Below are 15,336 nucleotides of genomic sequence, written 5' to 3'. Positions count from 1 at the left end.
AGACGACCTATTATAGTGAATTAGTTTCACATTGAAGGACAGCTTTTAAAAAAGCTTTTTTTTTTTAAGTATGATGTGACAATATTTGTCTCATTTACCGTTGCAATTCCATTATAGTTAGCTAACTATTGAACTAATCCAGCATGAGCTCCGTTTTAGACTAAGCAACACATAGCCCCTTCAGCAGAGCGCCGAGAAGGGGTTAGACATCTGATTGGTTAGATTGTCCTGCGACCCAAACCGATAAACTACTGAGAAGAATTTGATTCTGACAGTGTTCATTTAAAGCGGCGGAACTTTATTGTCTTTATGGTGACCAATCTCACTGACCAATCAAGTGTGCTGTAAAATCACCAAACACTCTCCTCTGCCACACAGGCAAAGCAGGCAGTGAGAAGTGGGAGAATAAAGCGAGAAAAGCTCATACAGATGGTGCACACCAGAAAAATACATTAAAATACTACCTTTATAAAACATACTAACAGTAATGTAACCGAGCGGTGTTACTTGGAGGAATTAAAGAGAAACAACCGAGACAAGAGTGCAAAATATTCCACTTTACTCCACCTGATCAGAACTCCTCAGCAAAAAAAAAAAACCTCGCTCGCAGGCGCGCTCTCTTTACTCCCAAAACAACCCTACCTCAAAACTACGGCAGCCCCCAGGGGACAAAAAGCATTGGCAACTTCCCACATCATAAAGTCTATAACAGTAATATTAAATAAAATAAAACTGCTGTTTTTAAACAAAGATGATATTTTGGCCAAGTTAGGCAAACATTTCTCCATGATTTGTCATTCATGTAATTATCATGACAGGCAGGCCTAAATCTAATATATAGAAAATAAATAGTAATAAATAAATAGAAATAAATATGGAATAAATATAATAAATATAGCATTTTGAAACAAAGTTAACATACAGATTCACATTAATAGACTCAGTAAGTTCAGGGTGTTTCCATTTATTTTATGATAGGTTGATAATGTAATTATTGTGACAGGTCTATTTAAAACAATACATATTGTTGAAATATGTATGTGTGTGTAATTTGTTTTGTCTTTCAGTTGTTGATGACATAAAACACTGACAGAACTACTAGGCTTCTTTAGGATACAGTATATAATACTGAATCAGAACTCAAGTTAAAAATGGCGATATTCCGGACCTTAGCCTGGCGAAATTTTCTCTAACTGGACCTAACTGAATTCTAATTAAATACTCCTGTATTAGTTAATTTATAAAATATATGCTTATAGTTTACAATAACTATAATATATATTTCCTGATTAGATATTATGTAATGATTTACATGCACCTATTGCCACCCCTTCTCTGAAGGGTTAGAAGGGACTCACTGCACACCACCTGAGTCTAGCACAGTTTGCTGATTTCCCTTCTCTAACAGACTAAAGCCTACTAATGCTTTAATTATGAAGCAAGATGAATCAGGTGTGCTTGAGCAGGACCAGCACAAAACTGTACAAGAATCCAGCCCTCCAGCACCAGAAATAGAGATCCTCTGTACAAATATTCAGTTTCTGCTGAAGAGAATAAAGGAATGATTATTTCTTAGCTTCAGTATACGGGTGTGCTCCAATCCTCCACTTGTGTGGTATTACTCATCCTATCACATTTCAGACAAGTGTGTGTGTGTGTACACAAGTGTGTGAGACAGAATTTGACACAATTAGGTCAGGCTGTGTTATAAATGTCTATGAACTTTGTAGAGTGTTGAGGCTAAGCCATGGTAAATATGGACACATGCAGATTCTGAGTGGTTTTATTCCATCAATATTTAGTACTTAGTGTTTATGAAGCATTTTGAGCACAGCCAGGCTGGGTTGTGAAGATCCCTAAAGGTTTATAAAGCTTTAAATCTCAGAACACCACAGAGAGACTTTATATAGAGTTGTAATGGTACATTTATTTATACTGATGAGTCACTGTTTACTGCAAACAGTCATATAGATTTTAAATGTTCAAATTATCGGCCATTTGCAATCCCGAATCTTCAAATCTTCAATTAGCAACACGATTCTGCTTGCATATATTGAGAGCTTGTTTAGATGTTTTTGGGCGCGTACTATTTAAAAATGAGAGAAATACACCCAGGTTTTTTTTTATGTCCGAAACGAGTAACAGTAAACATTATTTGTGGCCATTCCTAGCAGCTAGCTATTATTAGCTTTTTATCTGTTTATTTCCAGTGTTCACTAACTTTGACTTGACACCAGTGAGGGCAGGTCATGTTAAGCAGTATATTACTGGGATCTGTAAAGTAGTAACTCCAACTGTGCAGTTAGTATTTTCTATCAATAAACATCTATCTTCTGGTCTATTTTCATACATAAGGCACACCGGATTATAAGACGCATTTTAAGCGACACTAGTAAGGAACAATAATCAATAATCTACACAGATTTCTTTCCTAGAGCTAGCGCTGTGGTTAGCGTCTAATGCGAATACTGCTCCAGCCTTGGTGATGGAGAAACCTCACTGAAAATCTGTTATAATGCTATACTTCTGTGGAGTGGCTTTACTGCTCCTTACAACCTGACTGGTACAATTCATACATAAGGCGCACTGAATTTTAAGGTGTACTGTTGCTTTTTGGAAAAATTATAGGATTTTAAGTGCAAAAAATACGGTACATAAAATTCACATGAGCTGGTTTATAACTCACTATTCTACAAGTTACTGAACTTGTTTTTGTAGGTTCAGCTTGGCAACCAGAGTGACTCTCTTTGGTATTAGCTATTCCACATACTCACGCTCTTTTTCTACTGATAGCTGGTTTAAGTTTGCTTTGAACATTTTTTTTGTGCTAGTGAGCTAGTGTGTTCAACATTATTCCCCCACAATAAACAATTATGTACGTACGTTGAAATATATGTAGCAAACTCAGCAGCTAAATATCAATATTCAGATGTTTGATAATACACAAATATTTCTAATCTTGCACATTCCTGTGTTTATAAATGAAATCCGGAAAAACGACTCAATTCCACAATTTAATCTGTGTCCCGGAAATCAAACGGCCTTAAATATATCATTTAAAACACACACACACACATCCACCTCTCCTACGTTCTCCGATTTCCATAGAGGTTTGAAGCTTACATAATCACATCATGAAAATGAGTCTTTCACCAATTCACTCTCTCTTTCGTGACAGTAAGCCTCAGAGTGTGAGAGAGAGAGATTATGTGGTGATTATGGTGGTGGGTGAGGGGTGGTAGCAGGTCTATTCTGAATTCAGGCCAGCTCAAGTGTAAAGATAGTGTTCCAGTTATCGTAGAAGCCTCTGCCAATCTCTTTCACTCTTATCTCTTATCTCTTCATCTGCCAGGTCTCCGGTGCAGCGCTCTCTCTCTCTCTCTCTCTCTCTCTCTCTTTCGCTTCCTCTCTGCTCTTTTCCTGTCTTTCTGTAACACACCCCTGTTGATACTGCTTTTATCTCTCTCACTTACACACAAACACCTGTCTTTCATACACACACAGGTTTAAGTGAGATAAGACTAGATAAGACAGTACTTCACACGCCCATATGAAAGAACACAATACTGAGCCAGCAAGATTTACAGCTCAGGAGAACATGTGAACCAGTTTAATGTTAGAAATGAACTGTGATCAAATAAACACAGATGGGTAGTGCATTCAGCAGCCAATCAACAGCCAGGATTGGAAACTAAGGACCAAGGACCAGAGTTGACCTCTGGCCTGTATAATCAAGCACAAACACACACACACTCACACACAACTCATTGTAATCAATCGATTTGCATTCTTAATATATATATATATAATGATAATGGCTGATTCATATAGTCCATATATATATATATATATATATGTGTATATATATATATATATATATATATATATATATATACGTATATATATATATATATATATATATGTATATATATATATATATATACATATATATATATATATACATATATATATATATATACATATATATATATATATACATATATATATATATATATATATATACATATATATATATATATACATATATATATATATATATATATATACATATATATATATATATATATATATATATATATATATATATATATGGACTATATGAATCAGCCATTATCATTACTGGCTGATTACTTGCAGGCAAAATAAATAACAATGATTATTTGATTCAATAGATATACATATACATTAGGCAGCAAGTGAACAGCTCTTGACGATTTTATCAGATTTGTAACAGAAGTCAATGATCCAGAACTTTATGATACTAAGAGTGCACTAAATATATATCTATATATCCAGAATTAAAGTAAAATTAATGATACTGGACAGATTTAATCTGTCTCTAGTAGATTTATAATGTTATATGAGAACAGTATGAATTTTTCTTTTGCTAAAAACAGCAAAAAAGTTGCACCCTGATGTGATAATTAGGGGTGGGTGATATTTTAGAGTATAGTAGTAGAGTAGAGTAGAGTATATCGTGTGTTTGTTTGTTTGTGTGTGTGTGTGTGTGTGTGTGTGTGTGTGTGCGCGCGCATATATCCTGGAGCAGACCACCCTTTGCCACCCTAAATGATCAAACATTTGTTTTGGTTGCCTGTGCTCCAAGTCTCTCGAGACACATTTAACACCGGACAGAAAATATCATGCCTATTTAATCTTGCGAGATCTTGTGGTGACTGCTGAACTGGCAACCAAGTGATGGGTGCCCAAGCTCCACTTCACAAATTAAAGGATCTGTGCAAAGGTCTTGGTGCCAGATATCACAGGACACTTTTAGAGGTCCTGTGGAGACCATGCCTCACAATAGGTCAGAGCTATTTTTCTGGCACAAGGGCGACCTACACAATGTTAGGCAGGCTTTCACAAGTGCACTGTCAGTTGCTAGCAATCAGCTACACACACACACACACACACACACACACACACACAGACACACACACACACAACACAACACACACACTGCCTGCCAGCACTGCAGCCTCTCTGTGAGTCTGTCTGGCAGATCCTGTCCACATATGTCCCCGAGGCAAAGCTACCCTACCGTATTATCACTCACTGCACACCCTGCTGAACGAGTGCTGCTGCACTGAGCCAAGACATACACACACACACACACTCACACACACTCACACAGTTAGCATACTCAAACATTCTGTTCTCAAATCACAGCTGACATGATCCAATCCATTCCAAATGAGTGTGCCAACTGATTGATCGATACCAACACAACACCAGTCTGACTTTGCAGAGCTTAACCAATTATTTATCATATTGTCACAAAAGATTTCCTTCTTATGACTCTTTCATCAAGATAAAACGTTTCAGCAAGCAAAGCTGCACATTAGAAAGGTGCAACACCTTCTTGACTCTTCTTGCCAAAACATCCTGCTTCTTCCACACTTCCCCTGAACTGCCCGTTCGTAATGGTTTCTATTCAACATATTGTTACAGATCCAACTCCAGCTTGTTCAGTCTGATTGTGTAATGTGTGCTTGAACATGCCTTTACTATTGAAACATGTTTGTTTGTAAAAACAGACTATTCTATTTCTTCTATTATTTTCGTTTTAACCATAGTAATGAATGCGGCGCAAATGTTTGGGCAATTTCAGATGTAACATAAATAAAAAAAAAATTAAAAAAAAAGGAATAATCTGAAAGACCAATGCATCAACATTGGGTACATCATCAACCACTTGGCAACAGTTGAACAACCAACACCAGATACCATAGCATCCACGTGTGATACCATATGAAACCTGCTTAAAAAGCCTCCATTATGTTGCCATAGTGTGAGTATGAGTGTCTAGCATTAACCTAACCTAATACCACTTTACAACATCACAGCAACTACCAACTATCCTCTTAGCAACACCATAGCAACCACCAGGCAATGACATATTAGTCAAGCAGGATATGAACTATATGACAATCAAATCCACTTCAGCTGTGTAACCAAGTTTACACTTTATTATTAAGAATAGCCAAATTAACTACTATATTTTGTATCAATCATGAGGTAAAACATAATTATCAGTTTACATACTGCTATGTATACTGCCAGGACATTTGTGGTTGTCTCATGAGAAACAGAAATATGCTAGTAGATATAAACATTTAGAAAGTCACTCAAGTTACAGCACAGTAAAATAACTTCCAGTTAGTGTTCTCTTCCGAGCATGTTAAGCTGCTCAATGGCACTGCATACAAATTACAAACTTCTTAACTACTTTTAACAAGGTTCATACACTTTTTAACCAAGACATTTCCATGATTTTTTCATGACTTTTCAATGCATCCAAGGCAATGAAATTTTAATGACCATATGATTTTAAAACATCAGTACAGACAGATAATAAAACCAAAAATCAACTAAAACTATAATCAAAATTGATTGTAGTAGGCCTAAAATGAATCAGATAAAATGTTGTCACACAATCTTTAATAATAAAAAGTGTGTCAGATCCTGAGAGCTCCATTGTGTTGGGTTAAATGACTAAATTAACTCTGAGCTGAAGTATTTTGTAGCTCAAAATAGATTTTCTCCATCAATAAACTAAAACACAAAGATTTGCAGACCAAATTTACATGACTTTTACAAAACTTTCTGGATATTTTTATTTTTCCAAAACTTATCCAGGCCTGGAAATTGCTATTTTCAAATTCCATGACTTATCAAAGTTTTTCATGACCGTACGAACCCTGTTTTAATTACTTTTATGGAGGTCAATATATAAAAGATTGTATTCCAAGTTATTTGGGACACAATATAAAAAAATAACTGCTTGATTCAAACAGTCTCAAATAGTAAAAATCTAAATGCAGCGTTTTTGCGTGACTGTAACATCATGCTATTTTAAGCCTCTCAGAGTTTCTCATTAGGCTCAATGAGATTTTTGTTCTGTCAAGCTTGTTTAATCTAGCATTAGTCGCTAAAAGAGAGCATATTTGTGGGCGGAGCAATGACAGGTCAGTTACTCCCATTACGCTGCCAGTCAATGAGGAGTGTTCCTCTACAGTGAGATTAGCGATCCTGCCCTATTTAACTGGCGCTGTGCCTCAGTGTGCTGCCCTGTCTGCCTGCATTAGCTGCAGGGGAGTACTGTGCCAGTGCGTGCTAAGCAGAGATTGCGTAACGCTTTTGCAATACGTGAGTTGCTCTGAAATGACGAGTCGCTCTAAATATGAGATGAAGGAGTGAATCCACAGCAGAGAGACCCTGCAGAGCGAAACTGAATAGAACTGAATAGAAAGGAGAGAGAGTCTTGTATCTTAAATAATCTGAATCAGTCTTTAGGCTTCAGATGAATCAGTAATATGAGTGGGCTTTTCTATACATATATATTAAACTGGTCAGGGTCATATTAAAAGCGTTATACACACTGACTGTAGTTACTCTGAACAGAAATGAATACAGAAGTGTTCTGTAGAAGAAAGTTTCTTTATCAGTACTGTCAGAAAGCTGGTCCTGTATGAGCTGAGGCTTTTGTTAAGAGTCAATGGTCATCTATTGGACGCGTGTGTATCCTTGACACATGTTCTCATGCTCTTAAAGAGATACTTTCATAATACGCCGCATTCCATTTCCTTCTCTTTCAACCTCCAGCATTGCTGACCTTACTGGCAGCTTCTCAGCAGATTCTACACTCTGCAGTAACACCACAGTATCGTGGCATCAGTCAGTTTATCCAGTACAGACTTGCACTGTAGAAATCTCTATATAATACAGTCTGATTTAGATTAAAGTCCTATTTCTGCGGGATTAGTTTTACATGGCGAGATTGGGTAATGTAATTTTACTATAAATTATATATTTACTATTTTACTAGCAAAGGTTGGAACTGCACAACACAGCTCTGGAAAAAAATAAGAGACGACTTGAAATTAATGAGATTCTTTGATTTGACCAAATTAAAAACCTCTGGAATATAATCAAGAGGAAGATGAATGATCACAAGCAATCATGAAACCAAGCTGAACTGCTTGAATTCATGCACCAGGAGTGGCATAAAGTTATCCAAAAGCAATGTGTAAGATTGGTGGAGGAGAACAGGCCAAGATGCATGAAAACTGTGATTAACAACCAGGGCTATTCCACCAAATATTGATTTCTGATCTCTTAAAACTTTATGAATATGAAATTGTTTTCTTTGCATTATTTGAAGTCTGAAAGCTCTGCATTATTTTTGTTATTTCAGACATTTCTCATTTTCTGCAAATAAATGCTCTAAACGATAATATTTTTATTTGGAATTTGGGAGAAATGTTGTCGGTAGTTTATAGAATAAAACAACAATGTTCATTTTACTCATAACATAACATATACCTATAAATAGCAAAATCAGAGAAACTGATTCAGAAGCTGAAGTGGTTTCTTATTTTTTTTCCAGAGCTGTGTATCAGTATTTTATTTTAGCAACACAATCACAATGTGTGCATATGCAACAGTCAGATCGCGGGTTATGCCATGTTGTGTAAGCAAAGTTTTTATTCATTTTCAAATTTCCAGCCTCACAAAAACAAGATATTGACTGATATGCATATCAGTCATTGAACTGTTAATGACCTACATTTCTAAGAGGAGCATAGCATGTTTGTTGTGCTTATTATCACTTATAATTGGGATGAGTTATCTGTTGATCATAATGTTATATTGCATCACATCATATCACTCCAGCACAGAGCCTCCTGTGGTTTATTTAAGCAATGGAACATGAGAGGGAGTGTGTTATCACGAATAACATCACGGCTGTGATTTGGCAATTTACCTTCCCTTTTTTCCACAAAAGACGAGCCAGCGCTGCGGGCGAGCGTGCTGTTGCTGAGCGCTAGCCTGTGCTAAGCTAACGCTGCTGCTGATGCCGCTGTTGGAGGTGATGATTCAAAACTGTCCTGTGTGTATATGCCGTTACTCTGCAATGCGTTGGGGGAGTGATATAGGTTTAGTGTGAGAAGGCTATGATGTTATCACAAATATCATTACGGCTTGAACACTTCTCAACCAATCAGATTGTAAGGTTGTGAGGAACTAATTGTTGTATAATAGTATATAACACTAGAACGTTTGTATTTTGTATAAAAATAAATACATAAAGACTCCCAGGAGGCTCATAGCTGTCTGTAGTGTTTGTGTTCACGTGCATATGTGTGTGTGTGTTTGTTTGTGTGTGTGTGTGTGTGTGTGTGTACACTCTACCTCTCACTCCCTGGCTGGAACTCTGACAGCAGTGACGGCCTGCGGCGGTGGGGCTGGGACAGGGATCCATGGGCCAGGTGGGAAGTGTAGTCCCGCGGGTGGAAGTCCACCATGCCAACATCCTGTTAGAGAGAGACACACACACACACACACACACACAGATAAGACCACACATACAAGATGTAATACAGGCTTACATTCATGCCTGCTGTGCCAGTGAGTGAGCACAACGTGTGCACCTGCTCCAGTGCAGACCCTGCTGGTACAGACAGACATCGGCTGTACAGTACAGTAGCAGCACAAACGCAGGCCTGTCTCCATTCACTTACACTGTCCATCTGTCTGTCTGTCTGTCCAGCACACTGACTGAAACACTGCACTGAAGACAAAGCAGCTCATGTCCCCGAATCAACCTCATGACCAGAGCACCGTCACCAAACAAAAAGCCCAGTGTCCGACCGCACACAGCCTTTTACTGTAAAATAAAGCCATAAAACTACAGTACGTCTAAATAAACAGGCCTGCGTGCTTCCCTGCCTGCCAAATGAAAAGGACGTAGAACATAAACTCAATAAGCAGGTTAGCGTTCAGCACCTTACATCATAAGATCATCTTATTAGTGCATAACCTGAGCCGACCTCCAGCAGCACTGTGATCACAGCCCTGTTTCACCATTCCTCACAGTGAAATACCTGAAATAACCTCAAGCCTAAAGCAATGTCATTTACACAATATTTGCTTTACTGAAAATAGACTGGGATTTAAAAAAAAAAAAGACAGCTCAAATGTTGCATTTTATACAGATCAAAATGGCTTATTTTGCCAAATTTACATTATAATCTAAGGGTATGTAATTATTTATATATGCTTAATTTTATGAATAAGCATATGGAAATAGTGTGCTATTCTGAGCATGTCTCCCTAAAAATATACTTTCATTTCAAGGTACATTCCAGTTAACAAAAGCAAAAAAACTTTAAAAACACAAAATAATGATAATGATAATAATGTGCAGGATCTACCTAGAGGAGGACAAAATGATTTATTTATTTAATATATTGTAGCACTACAATTAAATATTCTAAACATTGATAACTAGAAATTTTATCATTTGAATGGTAATTTGACTTTCAGTTTTAAGCATTTTGGTCTCTTCTCCATCTATAGAGATCAGAGTCTCAAAGACACAAAGCAGTGTGCTCACACTATACCCTGATGTAAGACTAGAGTTTGAAGAGATGATTATGTCATGGGAGCAATAGCAAATACAGCATTTTGTTTGGTAAGTAAAATGTCCCAATAAATGGTAAAACTGAGACATTTGGATTTATTTTTAAAACAGACAAATTTCATTTTTTATTATTTATTGTTTTAAAGCAACAAAATCTGATAAAAAATAGTAAAAATATTGAATGTTGTGGAGAGTAGCTTTTAGGCCACATCAACTTGAATCCGGATATTTTTAAAACTTTAGTTTTTGTCTTTGTTTTTAAAAATATCTTTGTTTACACAAGCAGCGATTTCAAAAAAATCCCTGTTCACATTGAAACGCCATTATCGCTGAGGTAGTAAAGCGTGCATGCAACTTTTTTCAGAACATCCACAGCCGATCTCATAACAGTTGTTTGTCCTTTAATGCAAGGCCGAATAATTTCACTCAAGGACACAATGGATTCTTAAGACATTCTGAAGTTTTCTCGCCACTCTACTTCCAGGACTGGTTCACAATCTACATTTGAGGCAAGGATTGTACCCCAGGAGGATCAGACAAAAAAAAAAAAAAAAAGACATGCAGCGCATTTTGGCGCCTCCACCGTGATAGATAGTGTGAGTGTAACTTTAAATTAAGCTATAAACATGTTATTAATCCACAAATCCATGCCATCCATGTTTCAGGCTCATTCTGAACAGGCTAAGTAAACAAAATGTAATATAAACAAAAGCAGACATGAGCAGACTCTCTGTGTGACGTCTTCAGTAAGCTTCGTTTTCACCGTCCACATGCCTCTGCTGGTAGCAGAGTTTTTTAAAAACCTCCACCTTGAAGGCGTTTTCAAAAAGCTCCGTTTTGATGGGAATAGAAAGCCAAAACAGAGGTAAAAACTCAGTTTTTAAAAATACATAGATTTGTGTGAGTGGGCCCTTAGGTTGATGTGATGTTTTTGTGTCATAATATCATGGCAAATATTGTATAACACCCTGATTGTGGTTTCCACAAAAGGTGTTAGATGAGGAATCATGAAGAGAAAAAAGATTTAAAGTTGTGTGTGCTGAGCCGTTTTAACATTCTGTCTTTCACGTCTTCTCTGTATTTAAATCAGTACACTCTCAGTATCCAGCCCAGGCAGAAATGGAGTGTTTAGGCCTCCTCACAACACCTGGAGTCTGCTTTCAGGACCCATAACTCTGCAGCTGATGGACTGATTCACAGGTCATTTACAGCTCATATACACAGGCTGAACTTTCTGATGACTGCTATTCCCCACCGCCGAAAATGAATGACATTTCAGAGCCGCCAAAAAGCTGTTTTGTCAAGCCGAGAGCAAATGGCTTTCAAAGCTCAAGTTTCCGAATACTAAGCGGTGTGTGTGTGTGTGTGTGTATACATACTGTGTGTGCACGGGCCAGCTGCAGGGGGAGGCCGGCAGGGTTTGGCAGGTGGCGAGCATCCACAGCCCTGCGGCTCTGAGGCACCGGCTGCGGGTGAGAGGACATGCTGATTACACAACTTCCTCTATACACAGGATGTGGGCGGGGCCGGGGCACACACGCTGTCCATTCTGGAGAACAGAGTCCTGGCACTCAAAGACCTACAAAAAGAGAGAGGGAGAGACAAAGAAGAAAAAAAAAGATTAGGACTCGATTCAACTGTGTTTAAAGATTCACAACAATCTGATTCAATTTGATTAAGAATTAAAATTGACAACAAAAAAAAAACACTGATTACACAAGCTTTATTTATAGTGGAATATGAATGATAAATCATTTCATGGTCTCGGGCAAATATTAGGGCATCATGTTCAAATGTCACATTTTGTTGAAGTCCTAAGTACGAAAAAGTTTTAATAATCTTCAGAACAAACACATTCTCACATCAGTTTCTCTGCCTTTGGTATTTATAGGTATAACTTATAGTAAAATGAACATTGTTGTTTTATTTTATAAACTACAGAAACTTTTTTCCCAATTTCCAAATAAAAATATAGTCATTTAGAGCATTCACTTGCAGAAAATAAGAAATGGCTGAAATCTATTCAGAAATCTATATTTGGTGGAATAAACTGGATTTTGACCACAGTTTTCAAGCATCTTGGCATGTTTTTCTCCACCAGTCTTACACACTGCTTTTGAATAACTTTATGCCACTCCTGGTGCAAAAATGCAAGCAGTTCAGCTTTGTTTGATGGCTTTTGATCATCCATCTTCCTCTTCATTATATTCCAGAGGTTTTAAATTTTTTTGGTAAAAAAAAAAAAAAAGTGGTCTCTTATTTTTTTTTTTTACATTCTTTACATTTTTCACTGTGTGGACAAAAGTACTGGGAGACATCTTTCTAATCACTGAATTCAAAGGTTTTATTCAGTCTGATTTACACAGCTGTAAAAAATCTAGCCATGCAATCTGTCTTAAACATAAATAATTAGTGGTGTTTAGTAACCACAATAACTCATGTAAACTTACAGTGTGTGTTTGCCTATAGTTAAACAGCATAGTGCACAAAAGTAATCACCAGCAAAACTACAAGGAGCTTCCTTTACCAACATGCAAGCCATACATCACCAAGCACAACTCCAACCATTAGATGGAAGCGTGCCAACTATAGAGTATGATGGCAGAGGAATAACGCTATGGATAATGCTCAGATGCAGAAATGGGCAATCCTAAGGCCTTAGCGTAACAGGATGATACACCCACACATCTGAAGCAAGATGTGCAGCTTATTAATATTTAACAGAGGGCTCCTCTATAATTCATACAAGACCCTCTGCTATACCACAGTGGTAAAAACGTAGGATCTGAACACATTCAAATAAAACATGTCGAAATTGGTCCTGCAACAGATCAAAACATCCCTACTAATTAATCAGTGGAAAGTGAAGCAGCTGAACTGCTACCTTCAGATCGATGCAGCAAGATATTTCACCCACGTTTTTACAACAGAACCAGATGCGTAACAGATGTCAAGGATTGAAAGTTTCTTTCCTAAACTGACTCACTACTGGATGCAAATCTTCAGCTGTAAAGACACACTGGAGACGAACACTGAGAAAGCTAGAGTCTCTCAGAGGAAAGGAGAGTTCAGAGAAAGAGAGAGAGAGAGAGAGAGAGAGAGAGAGAAATGGACTGTAATAAACACCTGCTTCTAACTACATTGCGGCAATGTCTGAATGGGTCACTGTGTTCAAAACACACATACACACACACACCCTTCTGAACACTAATGTAATCACAGTGATGATCTCCAGGGTCCCTGTTTGTTGAGACGGTTATGTGTAAAGAGAGGAGCACAGACAATAATACACAGATTTTATGGGGTTTTTGATCTGAAAACTGCCTGAGAATTTACTGGAAATAGTGTGCAATCATGTGCATGTCTCCCTAAATATATACTTTCATTTCAAAGTGCATTCCAGTTAACAAAAATAAAAATAAATAAATAAAAAGACAAAATGATAAAAATAATAAAGCACAAGTGCTACCTAAAGGAGGGCAAAATGACTATTATATTGTTCTTTATCAAAAAAAAAGCAGGCATTCCAATCCATTAATCTAAACTTTGGTCACTATGAGATTTAATCTGATTTTATCAGTAATTAAAAATTATTTTTTTGAACAGTAATTTGACTTTAAGTTTTAAGCATTTTAGTCTCTCCTTTATCCATAGAGATTAGAGCCTCAAAAACACAAAGCAGTGTACTCCATGTACACTATGCCCTGCTGTAAGACTAGAGATGAAGAGATTTTTTTGGATGGGAGCGAAAGCAGCTAAAGCAGTTCTATATGGTAAGAAAAATGTCCCAATAACTGCTGAAACAGACATTTGGATTCACTTTCTTATAACAGAAAAAGCTGTTAAAAGCTGCACACTAATGTAATTACAGTGATGATCTCCAGGGTCCTTGTTTGTAGAGATGGTTTTAAGTGAAGAGTGGAGCAAAGACAATAAATCAACAGATTTCATAGGGGCTTTAGCTATGAAAACTGCCTGAGAATTGAATAATTAATTTGCGACATCAGCTGCCGGAGCCCTGAGAGAGTACAACTGGCCTTGCTCTCTTTGGGTGGGTAGATGGCGCTACCTCCCCTCATCACTCCTAGGGTGATGCCGCTCAACACAAGGCTGCGTCTGTGAGCTGATGTATCAGAACCAAGTCGCTACGCTTTCCTCCAAGAGCTCTGTGATGCTACTCGGCAATGCTGCATCAGCAGCAGATGTAAAAGAGGCGGTGGCTGACTTCACATGTATCAGAGGAGGCATGTGCTAGTCTTCACCCTCCTTGTGTTGTGGCATCACTACTGATGAGGGATATACAGCTAGCAGAGTAGCAGCTGACTGGGTGGGACAATTGGCCCAGCTAAATTGGGAGAAAAAAAGAAAATCTCAATATTTTTTACATCCCTAATTCTGAGCATCATATATTTACACCTTTGTGAATAAACCAACTGAAGGAGTCCTCCTCAGATTTACTGTCTCGCTCTCCAGCTCATGAGGACACTTGCTGCTAGGAGACCAGACAAGTTTTCAAGTTCATTAGAGTTCTGTTACGTTATCAGTTTCGCTAATCAACACTGCCTGCTATGTGACACTCAACAACAATAACAACAGATGGACATCAAGCTCTCCAGCTCTCTTCTCTAGGCGGTCTAACGCATGTGCTGATTTGCTTTTATTTGGGCATCCCACCATATACTACAATTGACTCTGCAGAAAAGGGTGCTCTCAATGTGGTTCAGTCAGATAAATCTATCAGATATCAACAGCAGGGTGCAGGTTTGATCCCTGGTGATGCCACAGAGGCCTTGCTCCTCTCAGGTGGGTAGGATGACCCTTCCTCTCCTCCCATCACCCATCACTAGGGCCAGTGAGAAAAAAAATGGTCCTAGAGCTCATCTTAATTG

At 37.7% G+C, this 15,336-nt stretch overlaps 1 protein-coding gene across 3 annotated transcripts in view; it reads right to left on the bottom strand.

Moving 5' to 3' along the window:
* The window catches only part of ncor2 (nuclear receptor corepressor 2), a 172,203-nt gene that overhangs the window by 104,468 nt on the left and 52,399 nt on the right, over positions 1-15,336 (bottom strand). For all 3 annotated transcript variants that reach the window (XM_049486156.1, XM_049486157.1, XM_049486158.1), the window contains exons 2-3: positions 11,827-12,026; positions 9,217-9,338 (exon numbers count right to left, since the gene is read on the bottom strand). In XM_049486156.1, coding sequence (XP_049342113.1) covers positions 9,217-9,338; positions 11,827-11,931 — 227 coding nt within the window. In that variant the 5' untranslated portion in view covers positions 11,932-12,026. The remainder of the gene's footprint in view (positions 1-9,216; positions 9,339-11,826; positions 12,027-15,336) is intronic.

The sequence above is a fragment of the Astyanax mexicanus genome, chromosome 12 (assembly GCF_023375975.1).
Source record: "Astyanax mexicanus isolate ESR-SI-001 chromosome 12, AstMex3_surface, whole genome shotgun sequence".
NCBI classification, from domain to species: Eukaryota; Metazoa; Chordata; class Actinopteri; order Characiformes; family Acestrorhamphidae; genus Astyanax; species Astyanax mexicanus.
The sequence above is the reverse complement of the archived record's forward strand: the minus strand, read 5'-3'. Positions and strand labels throughout refer to the sequence as shown.